The sequence below is a fragment of the Saccopteryx bilineata genome, chromosome 2 (genome assembly GCF_036850765.1).
Source record: "Saccopteryx bilineata isolate mSacBil1 chromosome 2, mSacBil1_pri_phased_curated, whole genome shotgun sequence".
NCBI classification, from domain to species: Eukaryota; Metazoa; Chordata; class Mammalia; order Chiroptera; family Emballonuridae; genus Saccopteryx; species Saccopteryx bilineata.
Window position 1 is genome coordinate 227,040,053 of NC_089491.1, and position 23,822 is coordinate 227,063,874.

At 49.2% G+C, this 23,822-nt stretch overlaps 1 protein-coding gene across 1 annotated transcript; it reads right to left on the reverse strand.

The window, feature by feature from the left end:
• Window positions 1-449: 449 nt before the first annotated feature.
• Window positions 450-23,068, reverse strand: CHAF1B (chromatin assembly factor 1 subunit B). Its single transcript, XM_066254964.1, has 14 exons — window positions 23,011-23,068; window positions 21,835-22,030; window positions 21,287-21,419; window positions 16,200-16,323; window positions 15,487-15,590; window positions 12,258-12,354; window positions 10,854-10,938; window positions 8,989-9,082; window positions 7,655-7,724; window positions 7,469-7,560; window positions 5,573-5,726; window positions 3,672-4,097; window positions 2,068-2,159; window positions 450-1,242 (listed from the first exon to the last, which is right to left on the reverse strand). Exons 2-14 carry the CDS (start codon window positions 21,958-21,960, stop codon window positions 1,151-1,153), a joined length of 1,689 nt encoding a protein of 562 aa, XP_066111061.1. The 5' UTR covers window positions 21,961-22,030; window positions 23,011-23,068; the 3' UTR covers window positions 450-1,150.
• Window positions 23,069-23,822: the final 754 nt, after the last annotated feature.

Below are 23,822 nucleotides of genomic sequence, written 5' to 3' on the forward strand. Positions count from 1 at the left end.
CCTTTTTTTTGTTAAGATAGGCTGTGGATTAAGCAACAAAGTGATGCTTCTCTCCAATTCTCTTTTCTGTTGGGGCTGACGAGTTGGAAAGGGCATCCTCCTATCAGAGGCTTGAGTGGCTCCTGACTGTGCTCACATTCATGCCGACGTCAGATGAGGACGGAAGCCCCGGTGCAGCACACTCCTTTGCACGACTCGTGTTCACTATGCCAGAGGGACGGTCATCCAGCAGTGACCTTTCGCAGTGACAATTCTCAGTGAGCGGCAGCAGCGCCAACTCCTCCGCTGGGGCCCCCCGGCCGCCACACTCGCCACCTCAGGCACCCCACCCAGTGCCTCCCGCAGCAGTAATCCCACTCCAGTCTCCCGCGCAGAAACAGAGACTCGTCCCCTCCCGGGGACCAGAGAAAGCAGAGGCACAGGCATAAACTGCTATGTTACTCTTTCTTGCTTTAAAAAATCAATCTAAAAAGTTAACCTTTCAGATACCAAGTTGTATCTAAAATAAAACTTCAACTCTTTCCTTAAAAAGAAAAAACAAAATAAAAATACGAAGAAGGAAATATGCCAAAACAGTAACAAGAGTTCCTCCTGGGGGTGAGATGACGAGGACTCCCACCTCCAGTCTGACTTTTCTCCTTCACTCTCCTTTACTGACTGTTTTGAACGGGTGTTATTACCTTTAAAATCAGAAAGCATATATAACAGAGTTCCAAAATTAATCAACCATCTAATAACATTCAAACACTTCAAAATTCAACAGAATAAACCTTCATGAATTAGTTTCCAACCCAGCTCCAGGAGGGGCCCCTGTGAAGTACACGTACTGCCACAGAAATATCTCTGGGGAGGCCCGACTGATTTTCACACCAGATGATGTAGAACTAGTCCAGTTTCAGAAACTCATCAGAAACGGGAATTGGCCTACTGGAACATCCACGTCTCCGAGGTAAACTGTCCTTGGAATACAAGAGCAAACACACTTCTGGAGAAAGGCCACGCCCTGTGTATCTGTTACAGAAGTCAACTTGTGAGTGTCCACCAGGCTCCATCTGACGCCCCTGTTCTGGGCTTCAGCCTGGGCCCCCGTCCCTGTGCACACAGGAGTCCCCAGACTTGGAATAAGCCTTCAAGTACAAGGCAGGTCTCCTCAAGGCTCCAGCCCTTGGGCACTGCCTTTGTTCTCCCCGAGTCTAGGCCGCTTCAGTTCTGGAGGACTGGCCTGGGGGTTCCCAGGTGTCTCTGAAACATTAACAAACACAAGGTTGGCAAGTAAGTGAGACTTCTCTAAGTTAAGAGCTGTTGATAACAAGACATTCTGCCTGGCCAGTTGGTGGCACAGTGGATAAAGCATCAACCTGGGATGCTGAGGACCCAGGTTCGAAACCCCAAGGTCACCAGCCTGAGTTCAAGTTCACCAGCTTGAGCGCAGGGTTGCCAGCCTGAGCATGGGATCGTAGACATGACCCCACGGTTGCTGGCTTGCGCCCAAGGTCACTGGCTCAGCTGGAGACCTCTGGTCACACGTATGAGATGCAATCAATAAAGTGCCACAACTATGAGTTGATGCTTCTCATTTCTCTCCCTTTCTATCTATCCCTCTCTTGCTTAAATAAATAAGATAAATTCTGTGCCCAGAGGAGAAATTACACTGCCTGGCAAGGTCCCATGTGCACAGAAAGAAAGGCTCTGTGTCACTGGCTCTCAACCAGAGGTGACATGGGACAGTGGCTGGGGGAGATGGGCACCATCATGCAGGGGTGCCAATAAACATCCTACAATCACAGGACAACCCACCACGAAGAGTGGCCCAGCCCAGGGCGTCAGCAGCGCCGAGGCTGAGAAGCCGGCACTGACGTCTCTGACGGCAGTGTCCACCTCCCCGATAGTTTTCATGGGGACGTAGCCTCCCCACTGAGAACAAACAGGCCTCCAGGAAGTCCGGACAGGTCTAGTGACATGCCTCCTCACTTTCTCAGAACTGACTTAACATGAGCAAATGTCAAGTTTGAAAAGAACAAAAGAGAACACATTCTGCTCTTCAAATACGAAACCAGTGTCACCTACCTGAGTGAACTTCCTCTGTGGTAGGGGTGGAGACCACACTGCCTGGCACCGCATTTGGAGTGTCTGCCTTTAAGGGTATTAAGTTTACCCTCCTGGATTAAAAGAAGGGAAAGGGCACATGGTGACCAGTGTCGTGGGAATTTGTGTATGACACATTTCAGAACTACTCAAAAGAAACACTGGAAATTGCAGCCGATCGTACCACGTGAGGCATTAAACAGAAGGCTGACGCACTGCTCGTTTAGTGACAAAGCATTATGATCATGTACTAAGTTAAACCATCACAGGTATGATAGTCAACTTAGCCCTCAACCCAGCATCTGACAGTTCCAAAGCCTACGTCTGGTTAATTACCTGTGGTATGCTGTCAGACATACTTTCTACTATGGAAAGCTCCAAAACAGAGTTTTGGTAGTTCTTTTTAAAATCCACGATCTCAATTTTCAACAACTGTTATTTATTTTTCAAAAATTACAACTGCAAGAGGCTTGTAAGACATTAAAATGGGAAAAGTTCAATACCAAAAATATTTCAAAGAACACTTTTCTATTCCCTTCCCCCACCTAAAAAACAAATAGAAAAAACAAAACACTGCTGGTCTGAAGAAAAAAAGTGATTCACAAAGAACCAACACGCCCCTAACCCATGTTGTGGATCTGTTGATGAAGTCACATGAATATAGCAGAGACACAGTGCTTCTAGCATCTCTGTCCACCCTCACCCCTCCTGCCCGGCCGCCTCCCTGCCCAGTCTGTCCAGAACGCTGGGCAGTGGGGGACTGGTGGAGAAGGCAGCAGACAGAGCCAGGTGGTGGTGGTGCGGAGGGGTAACTTCCCTGACGTCCAGGGAAGGAGGCCGGGCAGTGGCAGCCACTGAGGACAGTGCTGGCATCTGTCTGTGGCACCACCAGGGACCTTGGGCGTGTTTACCAGCAGCCTGGCAAGAACAGGGACAAGCAAGACTGTACCGTCACCGGGGGTGATTTCTTATCAGACCAGACCACTGTTCAGGAGGAACCCATTTCATGGACAGCAAACACCACCTTGCGACGTCCCTTTGAGTTCCCGCCTACGGTAAAGTGCCCATTACTGTTCTGGGCAAGAGACCTGGGTAAAGAGGGGCACACTTCCTGCCCTCGGGGGCTCATAATCTAACGGGGAAACAAGCAGAAATGGGAGCCCTGCCGCTGAGTGTGACGTGTTGTGACAGAAAAGGGCTGATGGAGGACAGTAGTGTGGCCCAGGGGTGCAGATGCCCAGGGCTTCCCAGGGGAAGATAAAAAGGCAGAGGCTCAGGACCCAGCTGTGCTCTGGGGACCGGCTCTCAGGTTGGGCTGGAGAGGCAGGCACATGGCAAAGGGGAGTGACAGCTGACAGTCCGGGGCAGTGGGCGGAGCCACGCCGTCTCTGTACCAGATAGGGCTGTCTGGCCCTTACACAACAGGTCAGAAGTGGGGACCCCACAGGTCTGCGAGCAGGAAGCAGCGCGCTCAGAGCGGAGGTTAGGAAACACCTCTCTGGCAGCAGCAGGAAGGCCTTGCTGTGTGGAAGTGCACCTGCTGGAGGTGGGGGCCTTTGTCTCCCGCCACAGGCCACAGTTCTTACCGGGGGGTCATCTTGCTCCGGTTCTGCAGAGTGTTCAGAGTGACCCTGCGGGATGGGGGTGCTTTCACATTCTGACCGCTGGGCTGCAGGGTCTTCTCTGAGGGCCCGGACGTGGAGCTTCTGGCCACAGCGGTTGGGGGCGTGTCCCTGGCCACCGCTGGGGCTGGAGAAGGCTTCGCCTGAGTGGGGGCTATACAGAGACTGCTGGAGTCTTGGATTCTGCTGGTGGGGGTCCCCTCTACCAGTCTGGGTCCTGGTGAAGACCCTTGTGGTGTCTGACCCTTAGTTTTCCTTGTTGTATCAGGAGTTCTCATGCTCAAATCTGGCTTCTCTTTGAAAGGTACTCCAAGTTCATTCTTCTCAAATGTCACAAATGAACAGTAGCCATCAGTGGAAGAAATGGCCAGGAAGGCCCCATCGCTGGACCTTTGTTCCAGAAACAGGAGAAAAAATTAGAAACTCTACCCACCTCTAGGGGCCACTCGTCATGAGTTAGAAATGGGAAGTTCAGACAAAGCCACAAGCTTGTTGGAAGGGGAGAAACTGGACTGACAAAGGGCCGGTGGGACTTTCTCATCCCTCCCCTCTCCCACCGGCATGACTCTCTAGGGCACACCCCCTCTCTGCACCGCCAGCAATGCACCCAAATAAATGTGACACGACCTCTGTTTCCCAAAACAGAAAGAATATTAAAAAGAAAAAGTTATAAAGAACAAGAAACAGCCTGGCCCTGGCCGGTTGGCTCAGCAGTAGAGCGTCAGCCTGGTGTGTGGGGGACCCGGGTTCGATTCCCGGCCAGGGCACATAGGAGAAGCACCCATTTGCTTCCCCACCCCTCCCCCCTCCTTCCTCTCTGTCTCTCTCTTCCCCTCCCGCAGCCAAGGCTCCATTGGAGCAAAGATGGCCCGGGCGCTGGGGATGGCTCCTTGGCCTCTGCCCCAGGTGCTAGAGTGGCTCTGGTCGCAGCAGAGCAATGCCCCGGAAGGGCAGAGTATCACCCCCTGGTGGGCAAAGCGTCGCCCCTGGTGGGCGTGCCGGGTGGATCCCGGTCGGGCGCATGCGGGAGTCTGTCTGACTGTCTCTCCCCGTTTCCAGCTTCAGAAAAATATAAAAAAATAAAATAAAAAAAAAAGAACAAGAAACAGCCTGACCAGGTGGTGGTTCAGTGCACAGAGAATCAGACTGGGACACAGAGGACCTAGGTTTGCAACCTGAGGTCGCCAGCTTGAGCATGGGATCATAGACATGATCCCATGGTCGCTGGCTTAAGCCCACAAGGTCACTGGCTTGAGCAAGGGGTCACAGGCTCTGCTATAGCCCTCTCCCCATCAAGGCACATATGAGAAAGCAATCAATGAACAACTATGGTGCTGCAACAAAGAATTAATGTTTCTAATCTCTCTCCCTCCTATCTGTCTGTCCCTCTGTCTCTGTCTCTCTCTCTCTCTCTCTCTCTCACACACACACACACACACACACACACACACACACACAGAGTAAGAAACAGATGCTGGCACAGCCGTAGCTGCAGGTGGGCCTGAGCAGGCAGGGAAGGCCAGACGAGGAACCCAGGGAATCAGAGTGCAAAGTGATACCACAGGACAGACGGCACAGTTCTGGGCAGCAGAAGTCTGCAGGCACGGGTTCCCTTAAGTTGTGAGAACGACTTAACCCCATGGGACAATCCGAATGGCCCCATCACAGCAACGGCTGTTACAACAGAAAGTAGTATCGGCTTTCCTTTTCATGTTGATTCTTTTTAAAAAATTGGTAAATAAAGGCCAAAAGCCATGTCACTCCTCAACCCCAGCAGTAACAAAATGCTCCTAGACCCAAGGGTCTACCCCAGGGTACCAGACACCGTCCCTCCTCTGTCCGCCTTCCCTGTCCACAGCACTCACCAGGAAATGTCGCTCAGGGTGTGGTAATGTATGTTCGACACGTAGCCGAAAGGGAAGAGCTGCTGCGTGTCGTAGAACAGCACGGAGTCTTCGGAGGCCACGGCGAACACCAGGCGGTAGGGCAGGCGCACCATCGGCCCCTGCAGCGGGCCGTCTATGGGGGGACAAGGACAAAGGAAGGACCATGACGCAAGTGACAGCCACGTTCCTGCAGGAAACAGGTAACAAAGACTCCCCCAAAAGCCTCCCGGGGGAAAGACATGATGTTATTTTATGAATGCTTCACAAAAGAATTCAGGTCTATTAGTGTACAGGTGAACCCAAGACTAAATGAGAACCATGCATGAAAAACACCATGACATGACCCAAGAATCATATGCACCAGAGGTGCACAAAACAAAGAGAGAAGGGGATGTGTGAATGTGGCAGGGCGACCTGAGGGTCAGGCTGCCCTGCCTAGAGCTTTCTGAGGAATACAGGGTCACAGGGAAACACTGTATGTAATAAGTGATGTTTCAATGCTCCTTAGAATTAATTACACTCATTCACATAAAAGATTAGAAAGTTAAAAACAGCTACTGCTTCCAGCCTGGGAGTAACAACGACCCAGTTTACCCTCTGACTTTTTAAGACTTTGCTCATCAGACATGAAGGACAGTGACCCCTGAGGCGGGAAGAAAACGTGCTAAGTGCTACAAGAGCCTTAGTTTGGGGCCTGGAGCTTCCAGGCCCAGCAAAGGGAGGGAGCCAGGTTGCGTCCGGCACGTGTCAGAGCAGGGAGCTCGGGCTCAGGTGGGAACAGTGACCTGGAAGGGCCCTGTCGTCTGTGGCAGACACTGCTCAGGGCATGCATGTGAAGACATAACCTGATGCCCAGCTGCCAGTAAGGGCACTCTGGCTCCAGTTGGCACACAATTTGGCTCACGTTCCCTGCCAAGCTGGCCTCTCCTTCTACTAATTTCCTATTTGGTTCAAAAGTTGCCCTGAGGAATACACAGTCTGGAAACAGCGTGTGTCCCCACCAGCCGGGGGACAAGCTCCTACTGTGTGTCAGCGACTAGAGTGTCAGAAGACTGCCTCAGGACCAGGGAAATCTGCCCTCAATGCAGTGCTGCTGGGACCCCCCCCCCCAACAGAGTGTACCAGCAGGACCCGTAAGAAGCAATACGGTTCTAAGTAACACTACCACATCTCATGACAAAGTTCAAGAAGAGTGCTTGTAAGAATAAGAATATACCCAGCATCCACTAAGGTAAAAATTCACGTTTGGCTTATAATAAAAAACTTAAGGGCACAGGGAAGAGCAGGAAAACATGACCCACCGTGAGGAGGGAAAAAGAAACAATCAAAATCAATCCTGCAGACACAAGAGTTGTGAACACTGTGCTGCTCCCAGGAGCAAGAGGACAGATGAGACCCAAACAGCAATGCAGAGGCGACCAGGACACTGTCCCAGGGACAGCACCAATGAGCTGTGAGGTACTTCACACGGCTTGACATGTGTATTGAAGCTAGAGTCCCGGATAAAAAATACTTGGCAGAAATCATGGCTGAAATCACCCAAATTCAGAGAAAAAAAAAGTTAAAAAACCAAGAAAATTGTTGGTTTTTTACTGCATAAAAAAAAAATCAACTATGAATAATAACATTCAATGTGCTTCAGAGAAAAATAAGACTGATTTTCCTTCCGAGTTGTTTTAAGCACAGTGTGTGTGTTTAGGACAATGGAAACAACTGACATCTGCTGTGGTGACACTGGTCTTGGCTCCAGCTCTTGGGGATAACTAAACTAGGCCAAAGCCATATACTCCCTTTTCCCCACGAGAGAAAGTCCAGACCACACCCCACCCCCGGACCGCCTGACAAACACTACACTCTCTCCAGGTTCCGCCGTACCTGTTTCCACCGCCGGTCTCAACTCAAAGTAGACGGGGCAGCAGCGGACAGCAAGCGTCGCCTTCCCGGGACACGGAAGGTGTGCCACGGGCCTAAAGGTAAATCGTGGTTTTAGAAACAGGTGCCATTGCTCAACAAAAGCAAAGAGATAGGGTGACCGTTTCCCACAGGTCCTCAGTTGCATACCTTTTCAGATTCTTCCTGGAGAAAACATACGTTGTGTTGGTCACATTTTCACCAGATTCCACACAGCCGGCTGGGGAGGCAGGAAAGGAGGCGTGTCAGTAAACCATTCCCCAGCAACAACATGAGGGCACCCAGTTCTGGTTTGTAAAATAACTCTCTTGAAAGACGGATTCCCTGGACAATGTTTTTGTGACCAGGGACACTTACAAACATCCCTGCACAGTCTGGGCTCAGCCTTATTCTGGTTCTACCCCCTGCCCTCTCATCTGAGTATCATCTCAACTGAGAGGCTTGGCCTCTCCCAGAGCCACTTCTGGGCTGGGCAGGAAGAACAGAAAGCGGGAACCCTTGCTCCAGACCTCCGCCTCACACCCAGCCCATTCCTGCTGGGGCTCTGTGACCATATCCCTGGCTCGAGGGCCCCCGGATGCCAACCTCAGCTGCCATCCCACGGCTGAGGCTGGGCCTTTTCCCATCTGCCCAATGGAGCCAGGCAGCTGCCAGGCAACCCAGCCCTCTGCCAAATCTCCCTGCAAAAGCTGACTTAGCCTGGGGGGGCAGCCCATACTTGGAATCTCACTACACTTAGCCCAGGAAGTACTTAAAACCGGGTCAGATCTGGCAGAGTGACTGTCAAACACAGCTGCTCTTGGAAACACCTCCTTGTCATATCCTGCTCTCTCCCGATGCACACACACATGCATGATCACAAGTGACCATTTCACACCTACCAGGGAGGGCAGTCCATACCTCATACTGTCCTTCTGTCCCCACACCCACTGTGACAAAACCATTGTGTCATCTATCTCTCCTGTGCTCACATAATGATGACAAGTTGTAACTGAACTGCATGCATAGGCACATGGTGGGTTTTTCGGTTTATTTGCTTTACAAAGTGGAGTATAAATTCAGGCGTCCCCAAACTACAGCCCCCTGAGGCCATTTATCCGGCCCCTGCCGCACTTCTGGAAGGGGCACCTCTTTCACTGGTGGTCAGTGAGAGGAGCACTGTATGTGGCGGCCCTCCAACGGTCTGAGGGACAGTGAACTGGCCCCCCTGTGTAAAAAGTTGGGGATCCCTGATAGACATTCCCTTATTCCACCTCTTAGTCACTTTCTCATGAAAGCTAACTTGCACAGCACTTATGCGTCCTTTCACCCCTCCTCTTATCCTCCTTGGGTATCCTGCTTTCCTATTTTTATTCGTACTTTTGCCTTTAGTCTATATTTATGCATTCTATCTCATATTGGCACTCCCTGTTAGACACCTGGAGGTAACAGAGGTGCTAGTCCTTGGCCTGGGTCCTGGCAAGGCCTTGGCTCTGTTAACACACCTGGTGTGAGGAGCAGGGACCCATCAGGAGTGAAGCTGAGTCTACGGAAGAAGGACTTCATGCTGTCGTCATGAAACATCCGGTAGCTTCTTGCCTTTGGCACAAAGTTTCATCATTATTTCAAATCCTGACATTCACAGGAAAGGCTCAATACATCCAGAGTCCTTTCCCTTTACATGTTATCATTTATTACTGACAATCACAAACAAAACTGAAATAAATCTGTCACACATCAAATACTCCTGCAGGACTGAAATCTCTATGTGTGTGTAGGCATGTGTTCATGTGCGCGCGCGCGTGTGCGTGTCCATGGTTCTACGGTGACTTGAAAACAAACCTCTATCAACAGTAGTGTATGTGGGGGTGGGACTGGGAGAAAGCAGAAAACAACTACTTGCTTGTTGTACTCTGCTTGCCATCTGTGTGTCTAACTTAGAATTTCCAACTGAATGCACATTTTTAAAACAGAATACAGTTACTTATTAAACTGGTAAGGTATATGTTTCCAAACATTTCTTGAACACCCCTGGGGAAGGTTTTGCTGCCATTCACAAACACCTGAACATCAAGACTTTAATTCTTAGGCGGTGGTGCAGTGGACAGAGAGTCTGCCTGGGATACTGAGGACCCAGGTTCAAAACCCTGAGGTCACCAGCTTGCGTGCAGGCTCATCCGGCTGTGACCCCCATGGTTGCTGGCTTGAAGCCCAAGGTCACTGGCTCAGGCAACGGATCACTGGCTCAGCTGCAGCCCCCGCCCCCCTCTGGTCAAGGCACATAGGAGAAAGCAATCAATGAAAACTAAGGTGCTGCAACAAAGAACTGATGCTTCTCATCTCTCTCCCTTCCTCTCTGTCTGTCCCTGTCTGTCACATCACCCCCTCGCCAAAAAGATAAAACAAAAAATACTTTAATTTTCAAGAATCCAAGGAAGTGCCTGGCCTGTGGTTGCACAGAGGATAGAGCACTGACTTGGAACCCTGAAGTTATCGGTTCAAAACCCTGGGCTTGCCTGCTCAAGGCACATAGGAGAAGCAACCCATGAACAACTAAAGTGAAGCAGATATGAGTTGGTACTTTTTGCTCCACATCCTCTCTTTGTAAAATAAATAAATAAAATATTTTAAAAATAACCCAAGGAAGCATCACTCCTTACTTCACAAACGGTGTGACCTGTCACATCCACCAGCCCAAGGTACTGCTACCCTAGGACTAGAGTTGTGCCTGTTACCTTCTTATGCCCGTTACTGACTAGATCCCTCTTGCCTAAGTACCGGTGCCTCGGCAGTCTCAGCTCCTCCAGGACTCAGAACCAGGACCCTATTTTCATCCACTAGTTTTTTCTAAGGTCAAATTCCCTCCTATTCCCAAGTGCAGCCCGATAGCTGGGCCCTGCCGTCTGCTCCCGGAGTTCTGTTTACCTGCCGAGACGCTACACTGCCTGCTGCGGGATGACCCGCAGCATGACCACCCACCTTCCCACGCCTGGTGCTGGGGTCCTGAGGTCAGAGTGCTCAACCCTCGCCACACCTAGGAATTCCAGAGGCCCCGCCTGCCTCGAGCCAAGTGAATCACATCTTTGGGAGTGGATACCAGGCATCCGTATTTTTTAATGTTTCCCAGGCAACTCCACACTGCAGCCAGGGTTGGAAACCACTAATCCTCCCTCACCAGCTCTCCCCCAGCCCCCTGGCGTCCTGGTTCCCAGACAGGCCAGCCCCCTACACTGAGCTGTGACTGTCTGAGAGGAAATCTTACTGTGGGTCATGAGTCACTGAGACAGTGATTTAGCTGCAAGATGAAGGAGCTCAGACTTTCCATGTCTCAACTAGAGCACCACTACAACGGAAGCCACGGTGTTCCCACCTCTCCTTCAGCTCCTGTTCCAGACAGCATCTTGGAGACGTTGAACGCCACACGTTTCTTCTGGGTGCTGTACACCCTCAGGGTCCTAAACAGAAGAACAAAGTCTCGTTTGTCTCTTCTAGTAAATGAGCTATGTTCCAACCCTGCCGATACTCAGAGAACCTCCCTGCAGATTGCTTCGCTAAGTTGTGGCCTGCGAAACCAAAGAGTAAAGAGGGCACCAGCGGGTGAGGCTGGCGGCTGGTGACTCTTGTTATTCCCGCTGGCTGACCAGCGGGTTACCCTCCCGACTGCCTGAATACATCACATAATCAGAAGACAAATGACATTCGGAAGGTAGCAGGAGATTCCACAGAAAATGCACCCTATCTCTTCCCTATGACTTCCCTTCCAGGGCCACTGGAAATTAAGTTTGCTCTAATTAAAAGTAGCTGACAAATATTCAAAAGGACTATTTTGATGAATGAGTAAGTAATATGCCGGGCGCTCTGACTTCTAAAAATACTCATTGTTCCAAGAACACAATGTAACCCAGATGCCCGGCACACCAGGCGACCAGTCCTCCTTCCAAAAGGGAGGAAAGACTCTATTTTTACATTAATGTAAATAATGTTACTAAAATCACTGCAGTCATCAACTATAATCAAAAATGAAATAAATGTCCAAACCCCATCGCTAGGTACCTCTTCTTTCTTTCTTTCTTTCTTTATTCATTTTTTTTAGAGAAGAGAGACAGAGAGAGAGAGAGAAGGGGGGAGGAGCTGGAAGCATCAACTCCCATATGTGCCTTGACCAGGCAAGCCCAGGGTTTTGAACCAGTGACCTCAGCATTTCCAGGTCAACACTTTATCCACTGCGCCACCACAGGTCAGGCGGTAACTCTTCTTCAGTCGTATTTACAAAGGACTTTTTCTTTAAAAACTCCCGTGAGCCTGACCTGTGGTGGTGCAGTGGATAAAGTGTCGACCTGGAAATGCTGAGGTTGCCGGTTCGAAACCCTGGGCTTGCCTGGTCAAGGCACATATGGGAGTTGATGCTTCCTGCTCCTCCCCCTTCTCTCTCTCTGTTGCTCTCTCTCTCCCTCTCTCTCTCCTTTCTAAAATGAATAAAATTAAAAAAAAAAAAAAACTCCCGTGAAATTCTAATTTAACTCAAAGCCCTCCTGCATTCCCTCGCCCATTCAATAAAGATTTACCAAGTACTAACTCCATGGAAAGAACCTGCCCTGATTAGTGTCCCATTTTTCATATGTCGCAGGAATAACAGAAAACAGAATTCTGTATGTAAAACAAAGAACAGAAGAATCCAAGCTAGACCACAGTTCATACTGGTAAGTTGTGATAAAATACCTCTGAATAAATCTTCAAGTAAATAGATAAGATAATTTGTCCAATACAAACATACCTGTCGCAGCTCAGGGTAGCCACATACTGACCCAAAGGATCCCAGGTTACTCCTTGTACATAACTTTTATGTTCATTAAAAATTGAGATCTTCTGTCCTACGAGAGAAGCACACAAACCCTCCTGACTACAATTTAAGTGTTCTTGCCTTTACCCTATTCTGCATTCGGCAAGGGGTAAGTCAGACTCTGGGGACACAAAGGTGCCATCACACAGCCCCATTCCCAGGTAGTCAGTCAGAGCTTAGTGGCAGACCCGCCAACAGGTAAGCACATAGCAGCTTTGACAGAGGGTGTGCTGTGGCCCAGAGGAGGACAGGTTAACGAGCAGCAGGTGAGGGTCAAGGAGGCGCGCTGAGCCCAGCCCTGCAGGTCAGGCAGGATGTAGTGGTCAGGGAGGGACGCTAAGCAAACCCACAGGCTAAGAGCCAGCTCGGGTACATGGAGCAGACAGCAGCTGGGACTGCTAGCGGGTAAAGACAAGGCCTGAGACGACAAGGCCAGGAGGAAAGGAGCCTGGGTACAAGGAAAGGGCTCTGGGCATTCACTGTGCAGCTAAGAGGCGTGACCTGATTATAAAGATGGAATGGAGGTTTTGAAAAGAGCATAGAAAGTGTCACTAGTTAGGGGGTGAGAGCAAACCAGATAACAGACAAGGGCTTGAGTCAGAGAAGTACTAATACGATGAATAGGGAACTTTGGGGTAATATTTAGAAGGAAAAACCACAAAGATTATCTGGATAGAGAGAGGAGGGAGTTATGAAGCATTGGCCATCATTGAAAAAACAAACAAACCCTCATCTCTGAAGTGGTCCACCCTTAGCTCACTCACTGTCCATTCCCCCAGCGCTCTGCAATGTGGCTTCCACTCCCCGCCACCTGCAGAATCAGACCCTAAAGCTGCCAGTGACCAACTCGTGTCAAACACGCACATGCTTCAGGCTAACTCTGCCGCCCCTTCTTCCTTATCACGCTCGTCAGAGAGCCTGCTGAGGTTCAGGGGCCAGGCTGACAAAGAAGGCAGAAGGAGGCCGGGGGTGGGGGGTGGGGGCGGCCACTGGGGAGAGCAGGTAGGGGTCTGACTCCCAGGTTGGGGACACTGAGACCTCACCTGAGGGTAGTGAGGGCGACTTGGTAGTGGTCCAGTCTGCACGGTCACAACCTGAACCAGCTGTGCTCAGCCTAGGACCGAGAACTAAAAGGGGACTGTCACCCCAATCCCGGGTTGGGGTCTGTCTTGGTGGGAAGGATGGAAGGACAGGGTCCGAGGGAACCAAGTGTTGATAAGTGACCACCTGGGGGCGCACGCTGGCTAGGGAAAGTCACCACAGCCAGAGCAGCCAGCAGATAGGGAAACAGGAGGGGACCCCAGGGCTCCACAAGAAACAGAAAAGGGGTCAAGGGAACTGAAGGATGGTTCTGATGGTGGTGTGGGGCCCTAGGCTTCAAATGTCACTGGCAGAGCAGCTAGAAGACCTGCGGACTGAGGTGAGGTGAGGTGAGGTGAGGTGACACCTGGGGCGAAGCAGACATGGTCTCACGAGTGCTGTGTGGAAGATTAGGAATCACATTGTGAGGAACTTAGGTGACGGGCAGTAGAAGGAATCACAACACACGGGATTCCTTAAGTAAAGATGTGCTGACTTTAGAGAAGTTTGCCTGTGTTACACATAATTTAAAAAGGAAACTTTTACAAAAAAAAGAGAGCAATCTGGGAGGTGACCTTGATTTTCACACTCCCTGCCAAGATGGCTCCCTGCCCCTCTGCACCGTGTCCCAGCTCAGGAAGTGGCACCAATATTCACCTGGCTGTCACAATGCTCCGAGTTACAGCCCATGCATCAAACCCCGTGAGCCCTCTCTACAAATCATGTACCAACCCAAGCCTTTCTCACCCCATCCATCACCAGCACCCCAGCCCGGGCCATCACTACCTCTCTCCTGAACTACCCGACCCCACTCACAACTTTCCTTGCTAGCACCTGTGTCCTCCTAGGATCAATTTGCCATGTTCCACCCAGAGACACCTTTATAAAACATAAATAAAAATCCCACTAATCTCCTGCTCAAAACCCTTCAGCAGCACAGGTCACACCTGGGACACAATCTTCAACCCCCCCTCCCCCGCCATGGCCTACCCCCCGGCCCCCATAGGTTATCGATTTCCTCCACACACAGGGCCTCTGCACTCCCTGGGCCACAGGCTGGAATGCTCTTCCCAAAACAACGCACACAGCTTGCTCCCCAACTTCATTCGAGTCTCTGTTCAAACACCCTCCCATGCCGGTGCTCCGAGAGCCTCCCGGAGCCCCTATACTCTCCGACCCCTCCAGCACCTTCACTGCCCAACACCCCATGAGAACACAAGCATCTTGTCCGTGTACTTTCCCAGCACCTGCAACAGTGTCCAGCATGCTGGCTACGTTCAAGGTCATTACAGCTGGCTTCATGGGGGCACTGGCAGGACTGTCCAGGACAACAGCCAGATCTGGGGACACTCGTCTTCCATTAGAAACAGCATAATGGAGGTAGTGGATGAGAGCGAGGCAGCTGGAGGGTGTGGTGCAGCGATGCACCGAACTAATGGACAGATTGCTAAGATGAAGACTGGGCCACGGCAGCAGGGACCCTCCTCTCAGACACCCACCTCGCGGAGAATCAGCAGCCTGTGCAGCAGAGGAAAGCAGAGGAAGGTCTGGGAGACAAGCCTGCGTGAAGGACTGCCCGGTTAGGCACGAGCCACTACTGACCTGTGGTGCTTCACGGCTCTACATACACCTACAACTTCTCATGGCCTCTTGTCTCCCCAACTGGAGAGCTGGTTCTTTAAAAGCAGCGAGGCGTCCCTCATCTCCTGAAATGGAAGCCTGACCCCACCTCCCCCACCAGAGCAGCCAACACCCCAGTAATGAAGACTCACTCACCTTCCAAGATCTAAGCTCCAAAGGTGAGGTCAGCCTGTCCCCACCAGGGCTGTGTGCCCGAGCTGTGGGACTCCCTTTGATTGACACCAGTGATTGAGACACCACTGCTGAGCCTCACACTTCCTGACCGGGACCCTCAAACTGAGTTGGACCCATGGTATATGGGCAAATCCCTAACCTGTTGTGCCAAACCCCCATGCAGCTTGCTGAGGACACTCTTCTTTCGCCTTTAAAGAGAATGCAGGTTAGGCTTTTTAGCCACTTAAAACACTCCTTCCCTGGAAAACAACGAAAACGTATCAGCTACCTTTGCTGACATCCCATATGATGGCTGTGTTATCCACCGAGGCAGAAGCCATTAAATTCCCATCGGTTGCCCAGCAAATATCATACACATCTTCCAAGTGGCCCCTGGAATCCAGAGAAGAGAAAGAGGGGAAAAATAATCAAAAACTTAAAGGCAACCTCAGGGACCATCCATTAGAATGGGATTTTAGAAACAGCCACTGGAGCTACATTAGCCATAACTATAATCTACTACATTCAAGGACATTTGTATCTTTAAAACGGAATTTTACTAAGCAAAAATTTATAGCACAAACTAAGGAAACCCATTTTAATCATGCTTTTATTTTTCTCTTTTTTAAATTTTATTTACTGATTTTAGAGAGAAAAGGGGGGGGAAAGGCGAGTGAAGAAGGGGGGTGAGAGAGAGAGAGAGAGAGAGAGCGAGAAAGGGCAGTAAGGAGGAGTGGGAAGCATCAACTTGTAGTTGCTTCTCATATGTGCCTTGCCCTAGCAAGCCTAGGATTTCGAACTGGAGACCTCAGCATTTCAGGTCCACACTTTATTCACTGCGCCACCATAGGTAAGGCTAATCATGTTTTTATCTTTTAAAACTATTCTTTTATGTCTTGAATAAGTAAAAGTCTCAAGTTAGATACAAAAATCAAAACGTGTATCAGTATCATGTACTCAGAAAGCCCAGGTAAGTCACCCCATGGTCTCTCCCCAAGGTACCTCAGGGTTTTCACCACGACCCAGTCTTCCTTATTCAGCTCGGCCTCAGCCTCATCCTCATCCTGAAAGGCGATCTGCTCAGGCTCCTTGCTATCATTCACCTTCCACAGCAGGATGACAGCGTCTGAGGAGTGATTCAGTTAAGGATGAGTCACTTCTGGACTTTTAGGCTATTAAATAATATTTATGCTGTCTGACTATGACCATGATGCTTTACTTCCAAGAATCCTGACAGGAGAAACAGGCTTGCCTTCTGAACTAAAACTCTAAAATCAAACTCATACCAGGTCAGAACCAGACAAAGGCGCCTTAAAAGCAGGGTCCCCAGGCCACCAGGCACTACTACCAAGTGACTGACCACATTAATCAATCTAAAGCCATAACCTAAAAATAACTGAATAAGGGGAAAACATAACAACAAAAAACAAAAACAAAAAACAGCCACAAACAGCCACCAACACAAGGACTAGCAAATCATCCCTAGCTGTGTAACTTTCAGCAAGTCACTTGAGGCCTCAGTTTCCTCACCTGATATGGGAAAACAGTGGTACCTTGAGATATGAGTTGAATTCATTCTGTAACCAAGCTCGTAAGTCAGTCAACTCATATATCAAACAAATTTCTCCCATTTAAAATAACTGAAATAGATTTAATCTGTTCTATCCCTGTGAAACATCCCCAAACCATCCAAAATTATTTAAAAAGACATGTTTTTAATTAAGAAACACATGTATACTTTACCAATGCATAACAAAATATATAAAATAAAAGAAAAAAGTGTTATTTATTACTGTATTCTTACCTTGGAGACAGACGAGTGTGGCTAACGGAGATGAATGGCGGAGGAGGAGGGAGGGAGGAAGGGATGCAGGCACTGTAGACACATAAACTAAAACTGCACTTTAACACTAAATGTAAACTAAAACTGCATTTTCTTTACTTTAAACAAAACTAAAACTGCACTTTCTTTACTTAAAATGAAACCACAAAAACTTAATTGTAAAAAAATATACTTTCTTAACTTTAAACTTAACCTAAGCTTAACATTACATATTTTTCATTTAATCATCACCTGTTTTTGCCTTTTTGGCTGCACTTTCGGCACTTTCACTTGCAGGACTTTTGAATAAAAATCTATCCAAAGAGGTTTGCTTTTGCCTGCCTTTTAAAATGTTACGGAAATGTGACAAACAAGTGTCATTAAAAAGTGCTGAAGCACAACCAGATGAAACTTTTTCTGGGTGTTTCTTCTCAATGAAACTTGAAGCTTCTCCCACATTGCCAGCATGTCTTTAATTTCACTTGTAGAAATCACTTTCTCCGACTCTACCTCCTCCTCACTACTAATCCCTTGCAGAAGCTCCATATATTGCATCATCTGTAGCTCCTTCAACTCCTCAGTTGAGAGTTCCTCCTCATGTTCCTCGACGAACTCGTTTACATCACCCTCATCTACCTCCTGACCCATTGATTTTCCAAGGGACACAATCTCCAACGCTTCTACCTCGGTCTCAGTCTCTGGTTTGAATCCTTTGATGTCCCTGTCTGCAACAACATCAGGCCATAACTTTTTCCAATCCGAGTTCAAGGTTCTTCTTGTAACCTCTTGCCATGCCAAGTCAATAATGCATAAACATATCACGATGTTGTAGTGATCTTTCCAAAACACTCGAAGGGTTAGAATTGTATTCTCAGTCACCTCAAAGCAGCGGCGGGACAAGTGCTTTGTGTAAAGCTTTTTAAAGTTGGAAATGACCTGCTGATCCATAGGTTGCAAGATTGAAGTTGTGTTGAGTGGGAGGTAGAGGACTTTCATAAATTTGAACTCATCGAGAATGTCATCTTCAAGACCAGGTGGGTGGGCTGGAGCATTTTCAAGGATTAGTAATGCTTTCATCAGGAGTTTATTAACTTGAAGATATTTCTTCACTGAAGAACCAAAGATGAGATTTACCCATTCAATAAAAAAACTGCCGTGTAACCCATGCCCTAGCATTGGTGTGCCGCATAACCTGCAGTTTTTCTTTAAGAATCTTGTGAGTCTTAAAGGCTGGAGGATTTTCGGAATGATACACTAGCAGTGGCTTTACTTTACAGTCACCACTAGCATTTGCACACAATGCAAGGGTCAGATGGTCCTTCATGGGTTTATGGCCTGGCAGCTTCTTCTCCTCTGCAGTGATGAAAGTCCTCTGGGGCATTTATTTTCCAAAACAATCCTGTTTTGTCAGTTGAACACTTGTTGGGGAATGTAGCTTTCCTTTGCAATAAGCACAGCAAAACGTGTGATGTACTCCTCAGCTGCCTTAACGTCAGCACTCGCAGCTTCACCATACCTCACCGAGTGGATGCCAGGTTGCTTCTTGAAATTTTCAAACCAGCCGTAATTTGCCTTAAACGTATCTTCTGCTGCCTCTTTTGAGGTTGATGGTTCTTTCTTTTTCAAGTCGCTGTAAAGAATACGTGCCTTTTCGCATATTACAGTCTCTGTCACTGTATCTCTTGCCAGTTTTCTTTCACCCACACCAGCAGAAGCTTCTCCATTTCTTCATGGATATTTGTCCTTAATTGGGACAGAATTGTAGTTCCTTTTGCTGGATTTGTGCTTTTGATGGCATCCTTTTGTTTAAGGATGGTACAAATTGTAGATGTACTGCAGTCATACAGCCTTGCCAGTTCAATCACTTGTATACCACGCTCATGTTTTCTGTTATTTCTTGCTTTACTTCTATTGACATCATTCTCTTCTTCTTCTCACCACTGTCTTTTACACTCACTTTCTTTGGCCCCATGATAGCACATAAAAAAAGTTAGTAAAAAATGCAAAAATGATGCAAGAACGAGTACAGCGCACGAGATTCTACTTGATTCTGTGGATAACATGTGAGAAAGAACGAGATGCTGGTGTTGTGCTGCTGATACTGGACCCGTGTGCCAACACGCCAACTAGCTGCAGCTTCCCGAATCATGACTCGTATCTCGGAATTTCACTTGGATCTTGAACAAAAATACGAACTGAGTTGCAGCTCATTATCTTAAAAAAATTCGTATGTTGGTCTGTTCGCATCTCAAGGTACCACTGTAATAATAGTATACCTCCCTCAGAAGGCTGTTGTTGTGAGGATTAAATGAGTTAATGAGCATAAAGCACAACACAATGCCTGGCACATGGTAAGCCCACACACGTGTTAGGTGTCAATATCGTGGACGCAACAGATAAGTCAGCATGGTGTCATCCACTGTCTGAGTCCCGACTCCTGGCACTTTGACGCCAGCCAGCTCATCACATAACCTACCGTCCACAACTCTATTTCCCTTTGAGGACCACCCCAGGAGAATGAAGGAGACCACTGTGTGGACACATGCCTTCTCATTTTGTAACTGGAATTCTGGGAGCTTGGTTGAGCAGAGATGACCCCTGATGGATGGACACTCTCCACATGCCAGTTTCTGGGCCTCCAAGGTCAAAGGACTTTGCTGCCCAGTGCAACCTCACAAAGAAGAGTGGCCAGCCCTACCAGAGGCACTCCTCACTCACCACCTGTCCCCTCTATGCCAGTGCTTGGACCGTCACAGCACTAAACTGAATAACCAGGTCTCTCTCCCTCCTGCAAACAAAGTCTGAGATTTGTTTTAGTTTGTACTAAGTTCTAGACTCTTCTAGTGTTAAAGCATGGTAAAAAGATTTACCTTTTCTGTATAGTTTGAAGAAAGGGTAGAAATAGGGAATATATAAAGTGGAGTCATTTTAACCAAGCTTGTAAAATTACTCACGTTGGGAAAGTTGAGGCAGGAGGAAAGACTGTTCTTATTCTCACAGCCTGGGGACTCAGACTTTCTGAACTTCCTGAACTTTCTGGTCCCGAGTCAATGCCTGGATATGTATTTGAACATACACCAGATGTCCAGGTAACACTCTGATTGCCCACTAAAGGACTCACTATCCAGGCCACCTGACATCCATTATCCAGACCACCAGACGTGATTAAACCCATGTTGCCCATCCTCAACCACCAGGCATCCACCACCCTGATTGCTGGACACCTAACTGATAACTGCGCTGGATGAATCCCACAGCTAAGAGCACAGGACTGGCAATTCTCGAGAACATACCTTTGACTATTAGAAATCTTAACCTTCCTTGCCTTGATGGAGCACTTCTGGGTTTCTGCCTCGCTGTGTGCCCAGTGGGTAAACTCTAGAACTCTCTCTCTCTCTCTCTTTTTTTTTTTTTACAGAGACAGAGGGACAGGGACAGATAGGTAGGAACAGAGAGAAATGAGAAGCATTAATCATTAGTTTTTCATGGCACATTGCGACACCTTAGTTGTTCATTGATTGCTTTCTCATATGTACCTTGACTGAGGGCCTATAGCAGACCAAGTAACCCCTTGCTCAAGCCAGCGACCTTACGTCCAAGCTGGTGAGCTTTGCTCAAACCAGATGAGCCCGCGCTCAAACTGTCAACCTCGGGGTCTTGAACCTGGGTCTTCTGCAACCCAGTCTGAAGCTCTATCCACTGCACCTCCGCCTGGTCTGGCTAGAACTCTTAAATAAATCTCTATCATTCATTACTAGCCAAAGCCTCCAGATTCTTCTTGAGTTCGTTCAACAAGTTTTACGCCACTTAAACACAAGCAGAAAATATAAACCAATCTACTTCCATCAAACAAAAATAATTTAGAGGGCCATGTGAACGATACTCTCTAAGCTAATTGATTAACTACATAATTATACATGAAACAAACTGTGAGCACTTACAAATTCTGAATGAACAATCAAGCAAGGCCAGACAGTGCCTTGAGACCCTGTTGGAACCATAAGTACCATCCTACTGTCTCCAACCCAGCTTAATGGGAGCAAGTGGGAAAGCAGCCGTTTTCCAATAGGTCTTCTCAGTTTAGGTGTGTGTCCTCCTTCCGTTCATGCTCCCCACAACATTATTTTTATTTTACTAACCTATCTAAATGATAGATTGACAGGTCAAGCAACCTGTAAAGCCTATCTGGCTCCAATCTCACTATATAACACAAGATACATGGGTAATGTGAATCAGAATCTAAAGGATTCTGAAAGATAATACTCACCATCTCCTCCTGATGCTAAAATCTCCCCATTTGGAGAAAAACGCACAACATTGACAGCTTTGGTATGGCGGGCAAGGCTGGACAAAAATTCAACAATGGCCTCTCCATCTGGTCCTTTCTCCACCTTCCAGATCTGTTGATACCAAAACATTCACCCAGAGAAATATATAGTGAGCACCCACCATACTATGCACACAAAAACAATTGCTTATTTTCAGGAAGAAAATATATCTTTTCTTTTGAAACAGAAAATGAAAAAACTTCTGTCTGCTCTCTCCTACCTGGTTCTAGTAAATTATTCCCAGTCAGGAACCTGGCTCAGGATTCTACAATAAAGGGGCATACAAGTTCCATCAACCTTGGAAACAGTACCCAAGGAAGAAAGCAGCTTTCTTTTATTTTCACTGTTCTCTCATGGCCCTGAGGCCTTATCCCTCCAGACTAGATGAGAAAGTAAGTCTGAGTTCATTGACATTAGTTTATAATAAAAGATTGGAGAATGCTGCTTCAAAGGTGCTTCCTGTGCCCTTCTGTTTCCCGAAATTTACCCTTACGGCAGTGTCCACCCCTGCAGACGCCAGTCTGTGAATCCTCCCGGCCGTCCCGTGCTGGAAATCCAGGCTGTACACCGGCTCCTTGTTGTGCCAGGCTATTTCGCGAGTGATGACTTTCATTCTCCTAAGTCTTGGAGGAGCAGAAGGAATAGTCCTCGGGCACCGTTCTTGATCCAAAGACAAAGGAAAGCTGAAAATAGATGGTAATAAATTGATTAGAGAGGGAATTGGAACACTTATGAGCCAGGAACCCTAACCATTAAAAATGTGTGCTATATCCGAAAAGGAGGCTAATATGTCCCCACACAACACCTTGCAAATTGTACCTAAAAGCTCTACTACCTTCAGAAAAGCAAAGTGGAACCTTCAGGCAGAGAAAAGTAGGCCATCGGGCTGTGCTGGGGGGGGGGGCCTGCTTAGTGGGGATTGGGGGGCATAACCGGAGAGCCGAGGCTTCCAGGAGGGGGCTGTAGAATGCGGGGGCCGGGCCGCGCGGGCACCCCACTTCCCAGGAACCAGGCAGCCCAGTGGAGGAGACCCTCCCAGGAGAAGGAGCTGCAGGAGTTGAGGGCTGTCCAAAGGAGGGGGCTATATATAATGAGGCGGCCGGGGCCGTGAGGAAATCCCGCTTCCCAGGGACCAGGCAGCCCGCGGGAAGGGGCCCCTAGGAGGATAGGGCTGCCTGGGAAGGGGGCTGGCTGTAGAATGTGGGGGCCGGGGCTGGGGGGAGAGATCCCACTTCCCAGGAGCCGGGTAGTCTGAGGGAGGTCCCAGGAGAGAAGGCTGCGGGTTGGGGGGTGAGGGAGTGGTAGGAGGCCGCTAGAGAAGTGGGCTGCCCGGGGGCTGCAGACCAGGGGGCCGAGTCCACGAGGGAACCCCGCTTCACAGAGGCGAGGTCGCCAAGTGCAGAGGGCCTTCCGAGGCAGGGGACCTCCCCTTCCCAGGCTGCGCGGGACACGGCGCCCGGCTGGCCCGGGAAGCCGAGACCCAGCCAGGCGGGGAGGAGACCGCGCGGGGCCGGAGTCCGAGCGGGAACCGGCCGCCCGGACGCACATCGCCCGCAGCTACCCTGCCTCTGCAGCCTGCCTTCAAAAGAACCTCTCGTCCCCAACCCGCCCGGAGACCCACGCGGTCACAGGGACGCAGGAGCCAGCGGGGCGAACACCGTACCTGCAGGGATACGGTCTGCCGGCAGCACCTCCCAGCGCGCCAAATCCCGCGCGACAGAGCGCCGCCTCCGCGCGGGCGTGGTCACGGGGCGCCTCGCTCATCCCCTGCCGCGTAGCGCGCCGCCGAGTTGTCCAATCAGGACGAGCTCCTCCGGCCCAGAGTTTCCCGCGGGACCGACGCCCCGGCGGGAGAATGGGTGAGCTCATCCATTCATTCGTTCAGGCGCTTCTCCTCGTATTCAGTCATCCTTTTAGCACACCTTGCCCGAACATCATCAGCCCTACGCTGAGCTGCGTGGGGGTGCAGGACACGCGGTGGATGGCGAAGCGGACTCAAACTGACCCTCGGGAAACCTACAGCCGCGGGCAGAAGAGCCGCCCAGTAGGACAGGGGCTCTGAGACCCGCCCAAGGCTCCCGGGCCTTTACCCTGCTGCAGGGGATACTGGAGATTTGTAACCTGGGTCGGCCCTGTCCTGTTTCTAGTTTCAAACATCAATAAAACAGACAGTTCTCGGCCTCCTGTCGTCACGGGCACAGGAATTAAAATTAAAAAGATAAAGTGGAAAGGAGCGTGAAAGGAACCATGTGCTCGTACAGCTTCAAGGACAAGGTTATTTTGTATTTGAGGACTCAAAGGAAGGTTGAAGAGAAGAGGGCATTTGAAGTGGGCTTCGGATAATAGTTTGGGATGAGCAGCGCTGAGAAATAGGAACTCGAGCTAAAGAAACTCAGTTGACAATAGAGCACACAGTGGGAGCAGTGCGACCTATGATGGGAAAGGATGGATGGGGCAATGACCCGGAAGCCTTTG

Coding starts and splice junctions, on each gene's coding strand:
- CHAF1B (XM_066254964.1), bottom strand. CDS start 21,960: ATGAAAGTCATCACTCGCGAAATAGCCTGGCACAACAAGGAGCCGGTG. Junction 5,727..7,468: donor GAGACCGGCGGTGGAAACAG/GTACGGCGGAAC, acceptor GTCCCCCCATAG/ACGGCCCGCTGCAGGGGCCG. Junction 4,098..5,572: donor ACCCTGAGCGACATTTCCTG/GTGAGTGCTGTG, acceptor TCTGGAACAAAG/GTCCAGCGATGGGGCCTTCC.